Genomic DNA, 24,487 nt, shown 5'->3' on the forward strand with positions numbered 1-24,487 from the left:
GTAGTGTTTTAACAGGCGGAAAACGCAGGCAACTACATTTCCCATCTCCCCCGGGGAGGTGGGCCACGACGCGCTCGCGCAAGTCGTGATGGGCATCGTAGTTCCCGCGCCGTGCCTCGGCCGTGCTGGGGGACGAGGCGTCGCGGAGCTAAAAACTACTAAAATGGCGGTAGGGCAGGCCGCGGGGAGGGGGCGCGGGAGCGCTGGGAGGCCAGCTTCTGCGCTCGCGTCGGGGCGGCGGAGTACACGCGGAATCGCCGGAGCGAGTGCTGAGTCGGTGCCGCCGCCGGCTTCCCCCTTACCCCGGACGCTGGGAGAAGCTTCGGGGCCGCAGAGGCTTGTGGGGCAGCGACAAAATGGAGGCGAACGGGAGCGGCAGCGGGAGCAGCAGCGACTCGGCTCCCGACTGCTGGGATCAGGCGGACATCGAGCCGGGCAGCGGCGCCGGCCCGGCGTCCGCCCCGCCGGCCGCGGAGGCCGAGGCCCAGCAGGAGCTGCTCGGCGCGGCCTTCAGCCGGCAGCTGAACGTCAACGCCAAGCCCTTCGTGCCCAACGTCCACGCCGCCGAGTTCGTGCCGTCCTTCCTGCGGGGGGGCCCGGCGCCCGGCCTGCCGCCACCCTCGCCCCCGCCTGGCCTGCCGCCGCCTCCGCCCCACGGTAACCGCCGCGGCGGGACGGGGCTGCGCCGGCTGGTGGGCGCTGAGGGCGGAGGGATGGGGGCCATGTTGGAAGGGCGCAAGGCCGTGCTGCGGAGGGGCCCGGGGGCTGCCGGGGGCCCCCGCGGGGGAGCAGGGGAAGGGCCTCCGACAGGCGGGCGAGGGAGCCGCGCTGGGCTGGGCTGGGAGGCGGCCGGCAGCCTGGGGAGCGGGTGGGTCCGGCTGACGGGGTGCGGGCGGGGCGGCAGCGCCGGAGTGGGGCACGGAGGGCAGCGCCGGGCCGGGGAGGGACGCAGGGAACCCCCGGCCCGGGGGTGGGAGAGCGACTCGCGCTGGGGGCTGGGGCCCCGCGTCCCGACGGCGGGAGGGGCGAGCGAAGGCGGGGGGGGGCACTGCCGGGGGGAGCCTGGCGCAGGAGAGGGGTTTGGGGAAGGGGCGTGGGGAGCGCAGTCCGGGCAGAGGGGCCGTTGTGGACGAGCTGACTGTGAGGAAGAGCTAAACCGAGAGTTTGCGGGGCCCGGGAGGGGTCTGCGAGCCGCTGGGGCGCGGCTGGGGCGGCGCGGGCCCTGCGCGGGGTGCTGCGGAGGCCGAGCCGTGGCACCGGCACCGGGCTCCCGGAGCGGCGGTCACTGGGGCGGTCCGGCCGTACGCGGAGCCCTGGTGCCTGCGCTCGAAAAACGCCTTGGCGACAAGAAAGAAACCACGTAGCTGTCGTCTTCCCAAAGCACTGGAGAAGTTGTGGAAGATTTTGGTGGCAATACATTTCGTGTTGCTGGGGAGAACAGCAGTGCTTCGGCCGCCAGTGATTCAGATTGATCTTCAGTGTCTTTTTGAAGATGATATCAGTAGATGTTTTTCCTAATGTAATGCTGATAAATGGTTAGTAGGGGAGGCTTGTACAGCTGGCCTCAGTCAATGGAGTAACTTGAAATTTACCCTGCTTTTAATTCCAAAGGATCTTTGTGTATGCAACCAATGTTTATACTAGGTTTAATTTCCATATGGGAAATTAAAGGAGAGCTACTTTTCAATTTGCAGTTCCAAAGTGAAAGTCCTTCCAAACATCAGACATGCGAGTTAACTTTGTGGTACTACTACTTTTAATGTCGCTCCTGCAGTTAAGGAGTTGGAGACCTGACAGTGTGGTAGCTTAACACCTTTCTGTTTTTTCTTTATATTTTTCTGTATCCCTGTGGGTACAATATGAAACAAGCTAGTGTGTCGATATTGATTCTAGTAATTTAATTTCACTAAAGGGCCTACTTGTTACATTATATTTGTCATGATTTTCTGTTGATTGTGGCTTATTACTTATTGCATTCTCATTTAATATATTAATTAGTCTTACTCCCACTAGTATGAGAAGTTACCAGATGTTAACAGCTAAAATCTGTATCTTTCATATATGAAGCTTTAAAATTTTCATAACAGAATATTAAACTTTTTCTGTGTTAGAGCAAATGTTAGATTATGTGTTCTCTACAGCTGTTCAGCACTCCTGGTTTTTGTCAGAAATTGTAGCTCATGTGCTATACAGGCAGGCAATATGTAAATGTCTTAAATTCTATTTCCAAGAAGCCATGGGCAGGCTCTTGGATTCCATTTAGAATAAATGTATATGTTAGGTTCATAGATGTAAAGGTAGAGTGGATAGCTTGAGGCTGTGCTAAACATGTGATGCACCTTTGAATAATGTTCAAAATTCATTCAGTGTGTTTTTAAGCCATTGCAACCTGAACCTAAGTCTCTTTTTAACTACGTAATCAATACTGTGACTGAAAACTTTCTTGGGGTTTTGAATGTTATTCTAATAACTTTGGGTTTTCTCCCTGGCTACTTTTGTAAGGTTTCTTCTAAGGCTTCCTATATTTAATTTCTTTTTTGGCAGGATTTAAACTATATTTCCTCACCTGCTCGTTATATTTAATTCTCATGCTCTCCTGTTTTTCTCTCTTTGGTACTTCTGAGGCCTATGATGAGCTTTGTCTTTCCAGAGAACAGAGATGACTTTACTGAAAGCTTCCTGGTCGTCTGGAGTGATGAGGATAGCTTTTCTTTCCATCTTAGTTGCTGAGGGTGTTTCCTATGTAGTGCTATAATCTACCTGGTTTGAGTTCACCTTGCTTCTGTATCTTCTTTAAGGTTTAGAATTTTGAGTTTCTGTAATTAACTTGGATGTCCCTAAGACTAAGCACACAAAAATCTGCAGTTAAAAAAAATAAACAGCACTTTCTTTCTTAACCAAAATAGTGAACTTATTATGTACTTTTCCAGGTCTGATGTACTCGGTTGCAGAAAGTAATTGACAGTCTTGTCCTTGCAGATGTTTGTATAAGGTGACAACTGCTTTCCTGGCTAGAAGAACTAGGTGGAGCTTGCTCGGGAAATAAGTCAGAACAACATGTGATTAGACAATGGTGCTGAATAGGTTACTTTTCGGCAACCCAGTTTGCTTTTGCTCCCATAGGGAATAAGGTGTTCCATGGCACTCATTCTTTGTTACGTTGTGAGAAAAAAAATTATATTTATCATCCGTATTGAGGTCTATACAAACACTGGTTTGTACTGGAAAGAATCTAAATTAATCTTGATTCTTAGGAAGAATCTGAAAAGGTGGGTGTCAGTTTGAGGACTTAAGTGGCCTGAAGTTAATTTTTAGTAACACTTTTCTTGGAACTTTCTCTTAGTGACGTTTTGTTCGAGTCGTAATTCCTTAGTAAGTCAAAGGATGTTGTAGGTCGAAATAAATGTGTAGTAGCAGCGTGGCATACAGAAAATTCCACAGAACTGATCTCCATTGTGTGGCTGTAGTGTGCAATAGTGTTTCCTTCTGTGCACACTAACTTCATGTTTTCAGTAATTTGTATAAAATTCCTGTTACTTATGTTTAGAGCACCGAAATAATGCTCACAGGAGCCGTTTAGGGAACAAGATGATAACTTTCTAAAATTGGTAAACTCCCGAAATTGCGTTCCAAGTAGTTTACTTTAAAACTTCTGATTTATGTGTGCTTTCTTTTGATTACAAATTATTAGGGACAGTAATATTTGACTAATAACTTTTGCTTGCAGATAGTTTCAGAATTAGTTTGGAATTAAATTATCATTTGATTATATGCAAAAAGCATATGGTATTTAAATTTTTGAACCTAAGGAAGAGATTAAAACCAGTACGTTCCAAATGTTGCAGCTGCAAGGACTCGCTTTTATCAAATTGTGTCCAAGTCAAACTCATTCACATAAAATCCCTTATTGGATTCTATTGGAAATGTGAACCAGAGACTTCTCTATTTTCTGCCTGCAACAGGCATCACGGTACCACAGTTCCTTCTCATAAGCGTGTCACGTATGTCATGAACAAGTTGTGCTTCAGGGGAAACTTGGTGTAGATAGCAGTTGCTGGCCTCAACTGAATTCAGGCAAGGTGTGATAGTCAATAAAGTGACAGTGGGTTGTGTTAGGGCCTCTAAACATTCTTAATCACATCTGCAGCTTGCAGCTTCACTGTTCTGTAGCATCTGTAACTTCTTTTTGTACTATGGTTTATTAATTTTGTATGTGTTTGTAAGATGTAATTGCATTTGTGTGGCTTTTGGTTTGTTTCCATATTAAAGCATGGTTCAGAGCTGTCAGGGAATAGTTAAAACCTTTCCAGGATTAATAAGATTTCTGTTATCCAAGTTTTGTTTGGATCTCAGGTATGAGAGAAGTGAAAAATTTCTGAAAATGCAGTGTCAACCTGCATTCTTGTGGTTAAATTTTTGTCGTAGTTCTTGAATATTCACGGGATTGTTGGTAAAATTGAACACAAGTTCCTTGTATAGGCTTTACTATATTTTATGTTAGTTCTTCTTTTTAGAAGTAATTTTTAAAATAAGTATTCACTGTCGACTTTGCTTGGAGCATGAGACTGAACTAGATATCTTCCTGGGGTCCCTTCCAACCTGAATTGTTCAATGATTTGAAACATGCAGTGGTTGTAGTAAGAAAAAAGTGGCATTAGTACAAAAGTAACAAGAACAAAAAGTCTGTGACGCATAGCAGCTAGTGTAAGAAAAGATGGCATTTATCCTTTTGGTGGTAATTAGTGCTACTGCTTCATTTAGTAGCTCTCTTGACCACTTCAAGTAAATTTCTGAACATATTTGTTAATGACTACCGTTTAGACAACTTGCACCTACAGCCTTGAGCCAAGCAAACATCTGGCTTAAGATTCAGTGCCCCTTAGATTGCTTCACTCCCTAAATATCCTCACTCGCCTGCGGTACTCACTTTTGAAACAGTTACGTTCAAGCAGCTGGACATCTTCAGCCTTCAAATGCTGTAGATAAATAGATACTGCATCTATCTCTCTGGCTTTACCTGCCCTCGTTTTTCTTGACCTTGTAGCTAGCTGAGACATTCACATACTCCCCACCCGCCAATCAGAAAGAAAAGAAGGGATTTTCATATCTTCTGCTTCAGTTCTGAAGCCTATCATTTCCAGAGTAGGGTGATGAGTTACTTGTGTCATTGTGTTCCCCAAAACTGGTCATCTCTTGTTTTACACTATACTCTGTAGACCATATTTTAAGACTCTTCAATAATTCAGTCCTCAAGAGACTTCATTTTACATATGAACTTGCTGAGAAAGTCGTTTGTCTTAAACTAGTAGCCCACTATTGAAGAAGCTGTCATATTAAAGGATTACATGGTTTTACTCATCAACATTTGAATAGCTATATGCTCATGATTTCCTCACAAGCAGGGTGTTGGTAATGTTCCTGTTAATACTTCATAACTGCAAACTTGAACTGCTTACATGACAGCAAATCAGTGTCATAATATGAATGCCAGTATATGGTATGAATTCTTATTATCAAAAAAATCTTAATTTGATTCATCACTTGACTATCTAGAGCAGTGTTGTTCTCTATCAGCTTCTCTAGACAGATGAGCTGCACAACCTCTTTTAAAACAGTGGGTGCAGAGCAAGGCTGTGTGTCTTGGCACTGACTCGCCAGAAGATCAGATAATAGACCTGTGTGATGCAGTCAAGGTGCCAATGTATTACACAGATGTTCTTTGTCTACATCTGAACTGTCCCCAGGAAGGTAGCCAGGACTGTGTTCCTCCTGTTAGAATAATTCATCATGCTTGTGGCCTTTGCGTGACTCCAATAAAAGACAGAGCACTGGAAGTTGGCTGTGGACCAGATGAACTGTCCTGGCATCTATGTGCAGTCTGCTGACCATGTGTTTAGCACCCTGGTTGGACTACTGATTTAACATATTCGAAAGCATGATGTTGTCTTAAAACTTGATTGCTCTATCAAAATGAATATAAACATAATTTAGCATAATTCTTGGATTCTATTAGCAATCTGGTGTTACAATTCCACTTTCATTTTTTGGGGATTTCTCTCCTGTTTTGTGATGGGACATGCAACTAAGAGGAGCAGCTGATTATATGAAGCTAAGATAGAAAGATGTTTTTATTTTGCTTTTTTATTATGAAGGAGTAAAGCAGACAAAATTTAATCAGTGAAATTTGTGACTGTGTTTTGAAGAGCTCTATATGAAAATTACACTGAATTTCAGTACAAAAGTTAGTTTAGGACAAGCGATGCAATATTAAAAATGCGTTCTCTAGAACAGTCTGAGAATTTATGTGTAAATTTTACTCTTTTATGTGTAAATGTTAAGACATTGAGCCTAACCTGCTAAAAAAATCCAGGGGATGCTTAGGTCTAGTTTTGTGGGCTTTTTTAATTTCTATTTCTACTGGGTTATGAGAGAGCTTTGTTAGAGTGGAATCCTTAACTGTTCTAATACAGAGCTTGATTTCTTGACTATCTGTCTGAAAAATCAAGTCATCAACTGAGCATAAATACTTGGCCTTAAGGAAAAGAGGTTTTCATTATATTCCCTGAAAATCCCCATAGACTTTGTTAGACTTAGTTCTGAAGCAGCATGTCAGTTTTAGGTACGATAAACTTAAGGTGTGTCCTCACTGGAGAAGGGAGAAGGTGAGTCTTTTACTAAGGAACATGTAGTAAAATCCTATGAATATAAAGCAAATGCTTTTTTTTTTTTTTTTAATTTTGCAAAGCCATGTTAAAACTATTAAAGCTTCTCTTACATTGGTACATTTTCAAAACTGGGCATACATCTCTGTGTCCACTGGTGAAGCTCGGGCATAGGCTATAAAGCAAGGTAGAGAAGAAAATAATTTTGGGTTTAAGTTAACTTTCAAAACAACTGCCTTAATTATAGTGAACTCCTGAAAACCTTTTCTTTATGTATATTTTAAAATATTGAATATTAAATACTTTTATTAGCTCTAGCATTTACTTGTGCTTAAAGTAATTTTTTGTTAACCAAGAATCTCTTGGAGACTTTTTTATTCTGATTCTCATGCTCTATGTGTTTGTCTTGGACATTCCTTCTTTTACTCTGGTGTAATTCCCTTTATGCTTTTGTGTCAAAAAAAAATACAGGGGCAAACATCTATTATGTAATTCATGAAGACTGTTGAGACTATATGACTATTGTGTAAATGTGTACTGAACTCGGGTATTCAAAAAGGTGATGGGAATCCTAAGGTGGGTGTCATGCTTCACTCTTCAGCCTTCCAGGAATTCCTGTGAAGGAACTTGATGCCTGTACTAGAGGAGCAACAACAAACTCGCTGTACAAACCATCTAAGTTTTGTAGATAAGACAGTTCTTTAAAACTGAATTTCCTTTTTTTCTTCTCTTTTTTTTTTTTCCCAAATCTCTCTCTCTGCTCTGCTGTGCAGTTTCATTAACCCTATAGTCTACCTCAATTGTCAGGCACCAGTACTGACTGGGTTCTTAGCACTCCAGCAGCAGAGCAGGCTGGGAGCTGAGTGCTGCCATCATAGCAACAAACTGCAGCCTCTCGTCAGTTCCATGGAGGCATTTGCATTGTGGTGCAGGTAACTGCTTCTGAGGAGTAACCAGTTAACCACTGAACAGAATCTGCTTGTGTGGAGACATCTTTCAGCTTATTCTGCCCATCTGGTAAATACTGCAGAAGTTGTCATTGCTGCTTAGCACTTGAGTTTGACTTTAATACTGTATTTTAAATGCAGTTCTTCTAATATTGATTCCCAGTTTACCAGCTATACCTGTTCTATATATGAAAATCTCGTTTCATTCCAATATATGTTGTTATAAAGCAATTTTCTATTGTTTCTGTACAAGCTTTCTAAATTGTTAACGCTGTGAAGTTCCTGGCTTATACTGTTTTAAACAATATTTTCAGATGTTGAGTGGTAATTCGTTCTGCCTGTGCAACTTTGGTTATTGTAAAACAAAAATGCATGCAAGTAAAAAACTTGGTGTGGTACATAACAAACTCTCAGCTGTAGTATAATGTCATGTGAATGAAATGGGCAGAGTGGATTTTGCAGTATTTCTTTAGGATATTGACTGTACTTTAAAAAGACCAATCACCATGTTTTAAAAGCTGTGCAATTTTGGACCTTTTATTTGGAGTATGCATACTTCTTCAGTGAATTTTCTATTTAAAAAAATAATTAAAAACCAAAACACAAACCAAAAAAAACCCAAAACACTTTTGCCTTATTCAGACAAGACTCTGAATTACATAATATCCTTGTCTGATGGTCTACCGGTAGATAAATGCAGCATGTGTATCCGTTTTTGCCTTTGGCATTGACAACACAGGTATTCCAAAAAATGTCCTAGGGCTCTGATGTTCAGGAGGACTAAAGATAAGCCGCTCACCTCATATAATACAGTGAATAAGGTTGCCACAACAGTTCTTGACTTAGGGTTTGAGGAGAGAGGGAGTATGGACGATGCTATGTAAAATCTAATTGTTGTTTTATCAGGTGTAAATCCAAGATTTGGAAGCATTACTTAAAGATTTGGCATAATTTAAGACATGTTCTAACTTTAAAACTAGACTTCTTACGGAACTACGTTTTGAATCCCTCTCGTATGACAGGATTCCTGTCTGAATGATTTTCACAGATGAGGATCTAGAATTTTCAAGCTGAACTTGAAATGTATTGCAGATTTTTCTAATTTGTGTTTAATTTGCTGCATGTGATGTTTTTACAACAATAGTAAACTACATTAACCATAAATGTTGTTAGTTAGAACCTTTCTCAGTTTCCCTCATCTTTAAAGGTGTTTTGTTACAATGACTGTCTTTATCTCATGGGCAAAATAAGCAAGGTTACTTCAGTTCACTGGAATTGTCCCAGCGTTTTGCCACAGGGCAGTGTGCGGAGTTTGGACTTCTCATGACCTAATCCAGTATTGAGTCCTAGGTAGTAAGCCTTCCTCAACTAGATTCAGACTTACCATCACCTTTTTATGTGATCCAAAGATTCCCTAGGTGTTTCAGATCTGAATCTTAAAGGTGTTCTTCCTTGAATTACTGAGATTGCCTTTCTGTCCTCTCTGCCAGGGAACTAGTAGTGCTTTTCCACCCAGCTCATACCCTGCTTCAGAGTGCTTATCTACCCAAAAGCTGGTAGGTTCCTTGCTAGTTCAGTTTTTGGTCAGACCAGCTCCCTTTGTGGAGCTTCAATAGTTACAGGTGCACTAGGGCTAACATGAGAGAAGAGATGACAAACAGCAAAATGTGGCAAGCCAACAGTCTGAGAAGCGGTAGGACTGCATCCTTCTTTCCAGGTCATTGTCTTAAAGGCGTGCTTCAGGCATTCTGTTCCTTTCCACACGGAGCACATGATAAATCTGACCCGTTAAAGTCAGACCTTTCTCTTGTGTGTTTGTTTGCAGTGTACCAGTGCCTGAAACAGCCTGACATAACCTGAAATTGTTTATCAGAAGTAAACAGTTACAGAGGGGTGTTTATTTTTATCACTTAAAGCCTGTTTGTTGTTGTTCTGGTTTCTTTACAATGAACTTTTTTAGAGAGCGGTTTGTATTCCTTTTCTGTTTTGAAGGAACCATGTATGTTTCATGTAATTCAGTGTCATCTTTCAAAGCATGTCTGCCACTTGTGTACCAAAGTGACCACAATTTAGTAAGCGAACGTGGTCATAACTGAATATCTGCTCCCCCTGGGCTGTGTGGCGTTAGTACTGTTTAGGATCTATACACAAACTGTCTTAGTGATTCTGAAGTGCTAGACTCATACAAAATTTAACAGAGGGACCTTTCTAGGTTAACAGTTTCCTACCTCCTTTCTGTTATTTGTGAAGAAGCTTCTTTTTCCTGTCTGTATGCCTGCTGAATTACAGACCAGAAAGTAAAAACCTAGTTTATTATGAGTGCTGTTGATTGACAATGTATTTCTAAGGAATTAAGTAACTCTTCAACCACTTGTAGAGCTTCTGTTTCAAGGCAAGTGCATAAATACTGTGATTTTCATTATGGACAAACTTCAGGAGTGAAATCAAAAGCTTGTTGAAATGATCTTGTAATGAAAATATTTATGCATCCCAAACATAGTATCTTTGAAACTGCCAACAATCTTCTGATGTGTTAAAAACCAGAGGCTTTAGGTTCATGCCTATATTCTGTGCTACCTGCTTACCACACTCATAAATGGGCTGGTGTGAGTCTTTTTCAGCTCTCTAATGGGAGTAATATGTCATTACTTAGAAGTAATCTCAAAGTATTCTATTCTTATGCTTTTACTTACTGTATTAAATTATTCTTGTAAATTTTGTTTCTGTGGTTTTGGGACCCTGGAGTGCAGATCATATTTGATGTAGCATAGGAGTGAGGAACAGTTTCCTCTCCTGTGACTGTGCCCCCTCCACCGTTTGCTGCTGGTCACTGGGTGTTGTGCTGTGACCCACATTCACCCTGCCTGCCAGCTTCGTCCTCTGGCCCTCTTCCAGCTTTGGCAGTGCTGCTCCAGTTTATGGAAGTCTGCAGCAAATACGCAAACAGCGTGAAAGCAAAGAGGCTTAGAATCAGCTCCTTCTCTATGTTTTTGTTCTTTTGAGGGGATTTGTTTCATCTTTAGGTCCTGTCATGCATGTAGAGCAAGTAATGCTGTAAGAACTGGGCTTTTTTTTGTAATGGATGGAAGAAGAGCTGGAGTGCAGCTAAATAGAGAGTTGAATTTGGTGTGTGGCTGAAAAAGATGAACTTCTTCCAAAGAATTATGAAGTTGAATTTATACTAAGAGAAAACGAAATAGGTTAAGGTTTTAGGGATGATTATAGAAGGCCTCTTGATCATGTGGAATAATGTTCTGAAATATCAAGTGGTGTAATTGTTAATCGGAACATGTCACTCTTAGTAGGTTTAATAATTAGTTATACCTCAGCATATAGTTTGGTGGTGTGGCCTAGTGCATAAGAAAGTTGAGTGGTCTATCCATAAAATATACTTGTGGGTTTGATATGCATGTCAGGTGAGATTGCCCTCTGAGAAATGAGACTATATTGTGGTGTTTAGGAGGACTGGCAAACTTACCAGGCTTATGAATAAGTTTATCGTCTCTTGACTCGCAGAAGATCTTAAGAATGCATTCTGAATAGCTTGTTTCATTTTCCTGCTCAATGCTTAGGTGAGATTGAGGTGTGATAGCAGTGCAGGTATGCCTGTAAGCTGAAGCTGGCAGAACCTTTGGGTAGAGTCGTTACACTCGCATTGTTGCTTTGGATACAATGAACCTGGTTTGACATTGTTAAACACCAGTTAGACACTAGCACTTAGAGTAGCCAGTATGCCCAAAAAGGATGTGCAGGTAAAATACTTTGTATAGAAAAATGGCCTTCTTTAAAACTTGATTTAAGTGTATCTTTCAGGGGGGTGGAATTGAACTGGTTTTAGAACGGGTATATTATTTTCACAACTTTTAGGCAGTGCTCTTTACAAGTACTTGTGTTTGGAGGCTGTATTTAGTAGTGTTTTCAGGGGGAGCAGGTGTTTTTTCTTATACTTCTTGCAATAAGGTTGGGTGATGATCTTTTATGCCTGAGTGTGGAAATTTGTTACATCAGTCTGTTTTAAAAGTTAAACTCTTTTCTCTGTAGGTGCACCTGTAGAGACTTCTCCAGAGGAGCAGACAGCCTCTTGTGAAGGTAATTGGTTTTGTGTTCTGACGGTATGCCACACAGCTCCATTAAATGTGATTTAAACAAATTATTGCAAAGAATCTCCTTTTCAAAAATCTCCATGAACCTTTTCCAATCTTCATTCTCTTTATCCTCATACTACTATTGTAAGGCAGTGTGGTTATCTGTGGTTATTTACACTTTATAGCCAGTCGAGCACGGCGCATAAAGACCAAGTGGTTTATTGAAGGTCATAAAGCTTGCATGAAGCAGAATTTTCAAAATTGAATCTGTATCTTAAGTGGCATTGGCAAGCACCCAAACATCTGAACTATACTTTTTATTAATTTAGTCACTCCATTTTTTTTTTCTTGGTACTATCATGGCAAATGTGTCCTTAATGATTCCTTTTTTTTCTTTTTTTCCCTCTAGGTTCAAATGCTGCTGTTAACATGGAAATTTCAGAATCTGTTGGTAAGATGAGAATTGTTCCGTTTCACTATGATACGACTATAAAATACTACTATAGTGCTTTTGCTGAATCATTGCAAACAAAATTGAAGAATACCTTATTAAGCCTTTGTATTTTTGGTCCTTATTAATTTTCATTGTGTCCTTAGATTAGCAAAGAGGTAATCGAACACTACTATGTGTTGACAGATGCAGTTGGATTACTTGGACACTGAAAAAGCATCAGTGCTTTATTAAACAATAATGTCATGTTACAAAATAATACCATTAATATGTGTGAAATGGTGATTAACAAAAAAGGTGATATAAAAAATCAAAGCATGGAAATTGTATCTTTCTCCTTGTATTTGTATGGCTTTTGAGAACTTAAACCATTATGCCTTCCCTTTTCTTTCTAAACATATGGTAGTGTGTGTCTGTGGATTCAGACCAGCATGATGGTCTGAGTGGATCTTCAGATTTGGTTTTTTCCCTTCTAAAATTGTTGCCTTATTAAAACAGAAGTCTCTTAATCCCTGTGAATCATAGTTTTCTGATGTCAGCACACAAGCTAGTTTGAAAGCTTCCAGTAATAATCATTTTAGAAACAAGCAGCAGTGCCCATTTTTATGCAGGAAGACATTAACAGACTGAATAGTCAAAATCTTCTGATTGTGCCTTGGGGCCAGGGGCTTTTCTCCGTAGTCATTGCTTTTAATTTGATTATCTATTTGAATATATCTAACTGGTTAATTTTTAGTGGAAAATGGAGAGACAGAAATGTCACCAGAAGAGTCATGGGACCACAAAGAAGAAACAAGTGACGCAGAGCTAGGAGGTGGTCCTGCAGGGGATGCAGGACCTTCTGAAGAAAGTGCTCAGGAAATGATGGAAGAGGAGGAGGAAATACCAAAACCGAAATCTGTCGTAGCACCGCCAGGTGCTCCTAAAAAAGAGCATGTAAATGTAGTATTCATCGGGCACGTAGGTAAGTTGTACGTGAACGTGAAGTAATTGGATCTTTACATTGTGTATTGTCTAGAACGTGGAGGATCAGAAATTAATCATGCTCTTTGTAGGGATGTATGTATTCACAGTGTCTTGAGGTTAATAAGAGCATTCATTCTAACGAATCTGCTCTGGAATAATTAAAACACTTAAAGAAGGTCTTTCGGGGATGAGTGCCTGTGTTTTCTTGAACACAACAGTGTCTGTGTTCATGATTTCTCAACTCCCTGCTCTGTTGAGTCCTTCAGTGACATATCTGTGTTTGTGATCCAAAGAACAAAATCAGAAAGCAGTGCTCATTTTCTGCTTATTTTAAATATTTTCAGAGGGTTCTTATTAATTGTTATTAAATTCAAAAATATTATTCAAAATATTAAAAATTGTAGAGCTATAAACAATAGATAAACATAATTCAGGGTTAAAAGCAGCATTTATAACAAAATGTTCCAATCGAATAGTTTCAACAAGCTTCAGAAAAATCTTAAATGGTGTCAAAAGTACAGAAGAATTAATGAATCACAAGTTTTACAGCAAATTCTGTATTTTTGTTTGTATAGCCTCTTATGTTAAAAGTAGCTTAGGTAAATTTGGAGTTACACAAAGTAAAGAGGCAGTGAGCAGAGGTACATCCCAATGTTGAAGAGCAGCCTACAGAAATTAGGGACAAGGGAGAAAGGAAGCAGGGAAAGGGTTTTTCCAACAGCTTCCCACACTTTTGTTGGACCACTGCTTGTTGGGGTTTTTTATGTGACGGATAATGCCAAGTTTGTATGTATGAAAATGGAATTTTCAAAATTCAGTGTAATTGAATTGACAGTTATTACAGAAACAAGGGAAGATGAGAGATGCTTCAAAAAACTTAAATTAAAATTAAAAAAATGTATCTTTGGAAATAGATGACCTTGTTCATAATTGTTTTCGTCTTTTTCTAGGATTTTCTTTTCAATTGTGAATTAATTTTTTTAATTTTGTTTTTTAGATGCTGGCAAGTCAACTATTGGAGGACAAATAATGTAAGGAAACTCTTAAAATTTTTAAATTTACTGTTCTTTCTTGTGAGTTAAAAATACATTAAGTAAAATGAGTAATATTTTCTTTATAGCTTTAATCAGCATAGATTAATATTTTTATAATAAAATGTTACTCTTCCTGTCAATTTAGTTATTTACTGACTTCGGAATTTTTTAATTCCAGCAGATCTAATCTTATCGCTTTAGGAGTTTCACTTACTTAATGGAAACAACTATGCAAAAGCATACATTATTAAATTAAAAAAACTCTATCCCTTTCTTTGAACATGACCTTTTTTCTTCATCATTTTAAAATGCTATTTGAAACTGCTTTATACCTTTTGTTAAACTTTGTCCTTTTTGTGAAGATCAAAAAAAAATAATATTCCCTGATGCTAATGTTGTCAGGCATAATTTTGTTTCAAAATACAAAATTATAATAGTTAATCTTTTCAGTCTATTTTAGAAACAGTATCTAGAGACTGCAGTATTTTTGAGACAGAAGTAAATAAATGCAGCTGAATCTTGTAGTTTGTAAAAAAAACAAGAAATGGGAAGCAGTACATGAAGAAATAAATGCTATCCTGCTGATGCAAAATATTTCTATGATTTCAAAATAATATTCTCAGCAAAAGTGGGAGGTCTTTGTCTTAGCATTCTCATCTTGTTTTGTTTTGACCAAACTGGAATGTTGGAATTGTCATGCTACATTTAACCTTGTAGTTCATACTAGAGCAAATTAGCATTTTATTATCTGATGTGCCTGAGGATTCTTCTTGTACAAGGAGATGCCTATTCTTAACATTCCTGTCGATGTGTTATGTTCCTAAGGCTTTTTGTGGTCTTTCATTTTTGCAGAATATGCCTCTGTTGTAAGGGCAAAGAAAAAAAATGCCTGAGTGCTTGTACCAACTTTGTCATTAGCCCTTTATTTACTGTTATCAGTAGTTTTCCTTATAAACTAACGGGAAATAGATGAGGGAAAAATATGAAAATTTTAATATGATAAAACTGTACACTACTCACCTACCTCTTAATAACTGAAAGGGCTCTCTTAAAATATTAGTTTCCTTGTTCTATCTATAAAAAGAATGAAACCAAAAATATTTTTCTTTACATTTCAGAAACGAATGAGGGTTTTGTGAAAAATTCTCCTATCACAATTTTTATGTGATTTTGACATATTGGATTAGTCTCAGAAACGGACTCAGCAGATGTAGTTCCTTTTCAAAACTTGTCTCTGCAGAACATTTTACAATTAGACTTGAAAAGAGGGATTCCTCATTCTTCTGCTAAAGTGGTACTGGTGTACTTTTATGTATCAGATAATGGTGTGGCTTTGTGGAGGAAAAAGTTTCACTGCTGCTTGCATCAGGCTGTTCCAGTTTTTCAAAAATAATCTGTAGGGATTGTATAACTATTTAACTATGTGGAACTATGTTTCTGCTTATGTAAAATTGCACTTTTTTTCTGTTCCCCCCCTCCCCCTTAGGTATTTAACAGGAATGGTTGACAAAAGAACACTTGAAAAATATGAAAGAGAAGCTAAAGAAAAAAACAGAGAAACATGGTATGAACTTGCTGACGATAATAGCGTGCTTTTCTCTTTGCACTGTGATGAAAATGGAAATTTTTTTTAGTCTCTGTCCCTGTAGCACTGGCTTCCTGCTGGAATGGGTTTTGAGCTTGGGGGAGGAATCTCTTGTTTTCCTCCAGTACTACTTTAACTAAAGCTATACGAAACAGCTATTCACGTTGGAACAGGTTTTGCTGCTTTTTTTTTTTATATTAGGTCAGCACTTCACATTCCAATGCTTTGGTAAACCTACTTGCCTGGTAAAAAGGAATTCAAGACAGATGCTTTTCTTAGGCAGCTCTTGGGGGTCATTCTATCTGTATGTCTTTCACCTGTAAACAGCAGGGAGGTATCTAAGGGACAGAGATCAAAGCTGTCAGTTGGGCAGACATGAGGAGGGAGCAAGTGAATAGTTCTGACTGTAACATATATTGATATAAAAGTGAGATATAAAATAGGATCTGCAGTTCTTACGTTTCCTCCAGGCAAGAGGATGCTGCTGTCATGTGTGGGTTTTTTTGAGGGTCTTTGGTTGGTTGTTGTCTTTGGTTGGTTGTTGTCTTTGGTTGGTTGTTGTCTTTGGTTGGTTGTTGTCTTTGGTTGGTCTTAATAAATGAAAATTATGGTTTAGAATTGCGTCCTTCTAGGTATGTGAGGACGAGCTAGCACTGGGCACTACAGCTCACTATATGTACACAAAACATTCAGTTGAAAGTCACTGTTGGTCTTGGAAATGCTTAAGTTCAGTAATGCTGAGGTGGTTAGAATAATTGATCAGAAAAATTACATTTTATGATGAACAAATAATACATAAATTTAGTAAAAAATTAATGCACAACTAGAATATTTGGGTTGAGGTTGTTTTGGGTTTTTTTGTAGGTACCTTTCATGGGCCTTAGACACAAACCAAGAAGAACGAGACAAAGGTAAAACAGTAGAAGTGGGTCGTGCCTATTTTGAAACTGAGAAGAAACACTTCACTATTCTAGATGCTCCTGGACATAAGAGCTTTGTTCCAAATATGATTGGTGGGGCTTCTCAAGCTGATCTTGCTGTGCTGGTAAGGACAAATCAGAATCTTTTATTTTGGATATACTGTGGAATTAAGCTTTTGATTTTTATTGTTTGTTTGTTTACTCTTTTAGTTAGTTACAGTGGGCAAAATTTCCAAATCTTAAGTCTACCAAGTTGAGTGGTTTTTAAAGTAACTAAACAGCATCATAAAATTGTCAGGTGTCATGTGATTTTTATGTATGTCAGTGCAGAAACTAATGGGTAACATTGAATATACACAAGTGCTTTTTGAAAGCTTTTACCAGTTTTGACTGCCCAAAGTTATTTTTGAATAAGACAGTATTACCCATTGTCAATTTGTTCTGTTGAGAGAATTGTAGAACTCTTACTAAAATGTGTATTTTTAATTAGGTTATTTCTGCAAGAAAAGGAGAGTTTGAAACTGGATTTGAGAAAGGTGGGCAAACAAGAGAACATGCCATGTTAGCAAAAACAGCAGGTGTAAAACATTTAATAGTTCTTATTAATAAAATGGATGATCCAACTGTAAACTGGAGTAATGAAAGGTGAGTTTAATATTAAAAAAAAATCTTTGTTAGAAGATACTGAAATAAAATAGTTCCTAACTAAAGTAACTTTTTGCATTCTATTTTTGCTGAAAGAATGGTAGACTGGTGGACTAAAGACAGAAGTTACCAAAATTGCAGGAAAAACAGAAGCATAGCACCTAAGACAGTGCCTCTCAACTAAGCTCGAAGTTCTACATTGCCTTAAAACGTTCAATTTCAACTGTCTGTATCTGTGCAGCTATATCTAACAAATCCATGCATTCTGGCATAGTTTAATTGTTGACTTTGGAAACTTCATATTGAACCTAAAAGGAAGCAACTCTGTTTTCAGTAGTTTAGTTTGCCAGATTCTTCATTGCTCAGCCACGTTTCTGTGAAACTCCTAGCTTAGATTTGGTGAGAACAGCATTATCCTGTTCACCTTGTGTCCACTCTGTGGTGTTTGGAGTTGTTCTTTTATGATAAGCTGAATTTGAGTAAGCAAATAATAGATTAAAGAGGTTGGTGATTAGTCTGAGAAGGGGGGAGGGAATCTTGCGATGGTACAGGCCAGGTAAAAATAACTAGAAAGTCAATATGTACTATTTAAATAACTATTAAAAAGGATCGAGTTATTCTTTTCTGCCTTAACACTCAAATGCTACTAACGGGTAAAAACTGTAACTTAGTCCTTCCCTAGGGTTAACTTGTGTAATGACAGGATGCAGTTTTCTACAATGTAAGAAGAGGAGTTGTCAGAGAACTTGCTGTGCTGTCAAGATAGTGAAAGTATTTGTGGAAAGCTATGAGGGCCTATGCAACCTTACAACATGAGCTTAGTTTACTAAGAGAATAAGGCATGTGCAATAGTGCTGTCTTGGTCCTGCCTCAACCTGCTGACATTACTGAATTCAGCTAAAACTGACGGAGGGGAAGCAGTGTAATAGAAATTAATAGCACTAAATCTTAGGAAATTATGTAGGAGATTGGAGGAGACCAAGCCACCACTGAGACAAAAGCCTGACCTCTCTGCTTGGTCTGTCCTGCTGTCTTGGCCTGGAATCTCTTGCTTAAAAGCAGATGTAGCATATGCTGCCGCTTACCCAGCCTGGTCATTGAGATATATGGAGAAAACTAATGATACTTTATGGAGCAGCAGAATGAGTGGGAATAGACAATACCAAGTTGTGCTGTGGAAGACTGGGGAGAAGATGCAAATAGACCGCCAAGCTTTATTAGGTTTTCTGCTCACAGAATAACTTAACTGATGAAAACTAAATGTCTGTGTGTTTTGGGTTTGTTTTTTTAGAGCACAGTATTATGTCATGCTAGAATAATTGAAACTTATCTTGATCTGCTTGTCATTTTAATAGATATGAGGAATGTAAAGAGAAACTGGTGCCATTTTTGAAGAAAGTTGGCTTCAATCCCAAAAAGGATATTCATTTCATGCCCTGCTCAGGACTCACTGGAGCAAACCTTAAAGAACAGTCAGAATTCTGTCCTTGGTATATGTATGTATCTTAAATTCAACAACTTGGATGTTTTCCAAGTTTCAATACAAGTAAACGCTACAGCAAAGCTAGAAAGAATTACAGCATGGTATATTGTAGCTGTGTTCTAAACTGCTTGAGGAAATACAGTCAGGGCGACAAGAACACAGCCATGCCAAGAGCCAAATAAAAGCGTTTACGAACTGCAGAAGATTAAAGGTAGCAGACTCTGTAATAGTATTAGCAGTGTTCTTTGGCTTTGTGAGTTTGAATGCCATACTAGCCCTTGAATTTTCCAGTGATGCTGCAGCTGACAGGTTCCTAGAATGAGTAATTGTTTGATGTGAACAGTTTGCTTGAAGCTGTATTATAATTAGTGACAAGCCATGTCTCTCACTGGATGTCATATTTTCCAATATTGTTCATGGCAGTTAAAACATTACTGAAAATCCTGTTTGGACCTAGCTGATGGTTTTGTGTTTCCTAAATATATTACATGTCTAGCAAGATTCTCAAAGGCATGATTAATAAATACGTCTGTAATGTAACTTAAAAACTACATGCACGGCCTGGGTATTAACATGTTAGCTCGGGTAAAGGGGACACTGATGATGGGATGTTACGATAGATTTAACTGTCTTAGAGGTCACTGTTCTTAATGACAGAATGAAAACCATTCCTTTTGTTGGACTGCATTTGTCCATTCTATGTAATTTTTAAATAGAAAGGTGCTCGTGTAATTGAAACAAATGCCTTTTGCCCTTTTAGTGGATTACCATTTATTCCATACCTGGATAATTTGCCAAATTTCAACCGTTCAGTTGATGGACCAATCAGGCTGCCAATTGTGGATAAATATAAGGTACGAATTAAAATAATAGGATTGAAAGTATAAATGGACTATTTACTGTATTTTTAGAGAGTATCTTTTTTTTTTCTTTAGTATGTCTATGTTTCCAAGTGTAGAATAGGGGTAGGGAGGGGAAGTAACTAACTTTTGCATTATATGAGACTCTTAAAATCTGTAATCTTTCATGAGAACAGTTTCCAAAACATGAAGTATAGCAATGCTAAGTAACTTCATAGGGTTAAATAATCATACTTGGAGTTAAATCATAAGTAGAGTAGACTCTTTAGAAAAATGTTTTTAATTTTTATGTAATAATTTCATTTTGTGAAGGATATGGGCACTGTGGTCCTTGGAAAGCTGGAGTCAGGCTCTATTTGCAAAGGACAACAGCTTGTGATGATGCCAAACAAGGTATGGTAAGGTTTAGATATTAAAAAATGTTACTACCCTAAAGAAGAGCTTGATTCTTAAAGATACTCATTACTTTAAACCAGAAAATTTTCTCTCGCTCAGTTGAGCACAACCAAGCTTTCGCATTTTACATGGATGATGTTTCCAGGTATATGTGCGTGTATAGTTTACTTCCTTAACATTCAGAACTCAGATAGTCTGTTCTTAATAAACTCATTTGCTGGGCTACAAATCATCATAGCTTATTCGAACTGTGTTTTACTTTGCATTTGTACGGTTGGCCTACAAAACTTTTTAAAATTTTTAAATTTGTATTAAAATGATTTGGTATGAGACTAAAATATTCACAATCGAAAACTGCATTTTTGCTTTCTTTAAGCACAATGTGGAAGTTCTTGGAATCCTTTCTGATGATGTAGAAACTGATTCAGTAGCCCCAGGTGAAAATCTAAAGATCAGACTGAAGGGAATTGAAGAGGAAGAAATCCTTCCAGGATTTATTCTTTGTGATCTCAACAACCTGTGTCATTCTGGACGCACGTTTGATGCCCAGGTAGAATAACTGGCGTTTAATTGCTGCATAGATGGGTAAAAAGCATTAAAATACTTTGCTTGTCTTTCACCAAATCTAAACTTCAGTAGTTTGAAGTTTCAGTTCAGATTTCTTATTCATTATCTTATCTCTAAGTTGACAATAACATATATGCCTAACACTCTGACATCATTTGTTGGAGTTTTAAAAACATCATTTGTTTTGAATGTAACTTCTCAATGAAGTTTTAGATGCCTATAATTGTGAAAGCAAGATCTTGTCAGGCCAATTATTCAATGTTATGCTTTCATATTATAAACAACTTCATCGTTTACAAATTTTGTTTCTTTCACAAAAAGTTGGTGTGTGTGTGTGTGTTGTTCAACTATACGTTTTAATACAGTTCTGTATTTGATTATTCCCCGGTCTTTTATGATTGAAACGAGGAAAAATGCACTTATTTTTAATTGTTTTACAGATAGTGATAATTGAGCACAAATCCATTATCTGCCCAGGTTACAATGCTGTGCTGCACATCCACACCTGTATTGAAGAAGTTGAGATAACAGTAAGTGTCCTTTTAAGTTGTGATGTGAATATAGACAATCCACTTACTGGGGTGAGGAGTTCTGTCATGAGGTACATCTGTAGAGCAACTAATGCAACAAAGCTCAAGCCTTGAATGGAGTCTTTGGTCAGTACTGTGACACAACCAAAATTGACTGTAATTTAGCATAAGCCTTCTGAAAAGTGTGGTAAGTCATGATGGATTCTCTTATGCAGGAAGTCTTAGAAGTTTTTTTATTATTATTTCTAAGTATTTTCTTTCTTAGACCACTTTGGTTTTGATTGTAACAAAAACATAACCCTTATTTTAGTACTCACAGCTATTGATTTTTTTGTTATGCAGGCCTTAATCTGCTTGGTAGACAAAAAAACAGGAGAAAAAAGTAAGACACGGCCCCGTTTTGTGAAACAAGATCAAGTATGTATTGCCCGTTTAAGGACAGCAGGAACTATCTGCCTTGAGACATTCAAAGATTTCCCTCAGATGGGTCGCTTTACCTTAAGAGATGAGGGTAAGACTGCTCGATGGACAGTTATTAAGTGCTGCAAAAATACAGTTATTTGAAATAGGAGATTATTCATGGCAATGAGGTATTAAAATGCTGGTATCTAGTGGAAATCACTATCTGGGCAACAATGGAAAAGTAAACCTAAGCAAATTGTTGTCATTGTGCAGAGTTCTTGCTAGTAACAAAAAACATGGTTTATTTTGGAGGAATAATGTACAGAAATGCGCACTGTGAAACAAAAGGTTGAATTTGAAAAATTACCAGCATGCTTTTAGAAACTTATACATTCTTTTCACAACATCATGTAACTCTACAATTTGTCTCCTTTGTTTAGGTAAGACCATTGCAATTGGAAAAGTTCTGAAACTGGTTCCAGAGAAGGACTAAGCATTTTTCTCAATGACCCCCGCACAATACTGTGAGGAAAATCGACTCTGCAAAAGCCTACTTCACACCGCCTTCTTATTTTCTGCCCATTGATAAACTTCTCCCCATATTTTGCGAAGACAAATTTCACAGCAAAGGTCCACATTATGTCAGCTTTCTCATATTGAGAGCTCTGCTATGCCACTGTTGAATTTTCCCAAAAAGAATTTTTTTTTTCTCCCAAATTCTGCTTCCTTGGAAAGATTCGGCAATAGCTTTGTAAGTGATGTGGACATAATTGCCTATAATTATGAAAATCTAAAGGATTTTTAATGTTTAATTTCCCCCAGCATATATATTAAGACCTCGTTTTTCCAGGCAGATCATTCAGAGTGTGCGAGTGTGTGTGCACATGTTACAAAGACGACTACCATGTTAATAAACTATTCAATTTCAAATCTTTTTCGGTATTTGAATTGCTTTTGAATAATGTTTTTTATCCGGATGTAACGCAGTTGCATTAGCTTTTTAACTTTCCAGTAACCTGGATATTTGGTTACTTGGACTTTTCTAAACTCCTCAGCCTCCCCACACACACAGTTTTAAATGAGGCAATTGGGCACTCGAGCAAGTTTGTATTAAAATAATTAGGTTTGCCCCTTCGCTTTGATGAATGCATTCTTAAAATTAAAAAACATTCATGCAAATGTGGCACCTTCATTAGCTTTACATTTGTTAATATCTTCAGCAAATTTCAGTTGACTTAACATCGTTACTAGACACAGTAAGTCAGTTTTGAAGGCTAGAACTACATATTGCGTCTTCATAAAAATTCATTATTAAATTCTTAACTGCAGAAAATGCTAACAACCAGTAAATCAGTGAAACTTGAAAAAGTAAGAGAATTTGTGGCAATAGTGCCTATTAGTATTTATAAGAGCTGCATTTTGTGGGAGAACTGGGCCAATTAAAAAGTGCCAGTTATATAAGTTACTCAGTTCACTCTGTCTTTAATTTAGAGGGCTGGATAATCCTTGCTGTTTTAAAGATGAGTCTGAACTGAGAGGGAGAAAGACTATTTAAATCCCTAAGAGTTTGCACATATTGAAATATGGGAGGGTCAGAATCAAGCACAGTCTGTAAATTTTTGCATATCAAGAAGCAACGTAAGCTTGTGACGACCAGTGAAGTTTTTCTTGAGAAACTAAAGCAAGACTGGTTCAGAATGAAGCTTACTCAGTGCAACTTGAAGGAGCTGCATAATAAAACCTTATTTAGCTGCACTTTGAAAATGGACTGTCCACAATTGCTATCCTGATTCTAACAATTAGGATGAAGGCTAACGGATTTTTTTCCATTTCCCAGAGTATCAGTAGTAAGTATTAAAAGGTATCTTTAGAGCTTCTTCAGAATGTCTTAAACTAAACATTTCCAGTTGTACAATTGTGGCGAGCCCATCTCCTCCCCCAAAAGTTTACAGTCTTGTGACTGTATCTGAATTCACAGATAACTCAAAACTGAAACAGATTTACCTTTTTTGGGTTTTTTTTTTGGTTTTGTTTGTTTCTTTGTAACTGTGGAACTCCCATTCATTTCACTTACAGCTACATTGTATGGACAGAAGAAGTTATTGTCCTTCAGTTTCATATGACTACACTTGTAGCTACCGTAATGCATGGAATTTAAATAAATTTTATTATGTCTGCAAATCTCTGGGCTTTTATTTTTTTGGTAAATCAGAGTTTAAAAGTACCATTATTTTTTTTTTCCTACCAAGTGAACAAAACCCACAGTTCCTTGGATCTTAAACTAATGAAGAAATTAAAAGCCAAGGAAACTTGCTGACTTGTTCATATTCTGGATTGACTTTAAGATTTCCACATATCTGACTGCTTTCTGAAGTAAGCTCATGGATTTCAAATTTGAAAAGACTATTATTAGAGAATACTTACAGTTAGATTCCTAAATTGTTGGAACTTTAAAAACTTTTTTTAGCATCGAAATGCATCTTAAGACTACGTGATGCTCCAGTAGACTTTTTCCACTTTTGAGCAAACTTTATGAGGAATTCTAAAACTTTATTATTCTGAGGCTGGACTAAGTATTTATTATTAAACTGAAAAATCATCTGGTGGGTTGAAATACCAGTAGATAGTCTTAGCATTTCCATTACTCATCCCATCTAGTGCATTTGATTATCATTTCCATAAATCCAGTTACTGTCACCTCACCTGTAAAGGGAGGCTAAATTTATTTCAAGTTCATTAACAGAATCTACGTCATACAATTAATGATATTGCTAACCTGTAGGAGGCTTTTATCTGGGTATGAAATATTTGCATTCTATAACAAACATACTGATACGAAGATGTAAGGCATAAATCTACAGAACTTGGCTGTGTTTTTGGTAGAAGAGCTGAAGGTACGTCATATTTGAATAGTCCTCAGATTACATCTCAACTTTTTCATTTCATCTCCATTC

At 38.2% G+C, this 24,487-nt stretch overlaps 1 protein-coding gene across 1 annotated transcript; it reads left to right on the forward strand.

Moving 5' to 3' along the window:
* Nucleotides 1-356: 356 nt before the first annotated feature.
* On the forward strand, nt 357-22,463 carry GSPT1 (G1 to S phase transition 1). Its single transcript, XM_086621919.1, has 15 exons — nt 357-657; nt 11,651-11,698; nt 12,104-12,145; nt 12,882-13,109; nt 14,109-14,142; nt 15,632-15,709; nt 16,595-16,775; nt 17,141-17,295; nt 18,651-18,791; nt 19,539-19,632; nt 19,951-20,031; nt 20,411-20,584; nt 21,042-21,131; nt 21,474-21,642; nt 21,974-22,463. Exons 1-15 carry the CDS (start codon nt 357-359, stop codon nt 22,024-22,026), a joined length of 1,869 nt encoding a protein of 622 aa, XP_086478045.1. The 3' UTR covers nt 22,027-22,463.
* The last annotated feature ends 2,024 nt before the right edge of the window (nt 22,464-24,487 follow it).

Source organism: Tauraco erythrolophus, chromosome 17 (genome assembly GCF_009769465.1).
Source record: "Tauraco erythrolophus isolate bTauEry1 chromosome 17, bTauEry1.pri, whole genome shotgun sequence".
Taxonomy (NCBI): Eukaryota; Metazoa; Chordata; class Aves; order Musophagiformes; family Musophagidae; genus Tauraco; species Tauraco erythrolophus.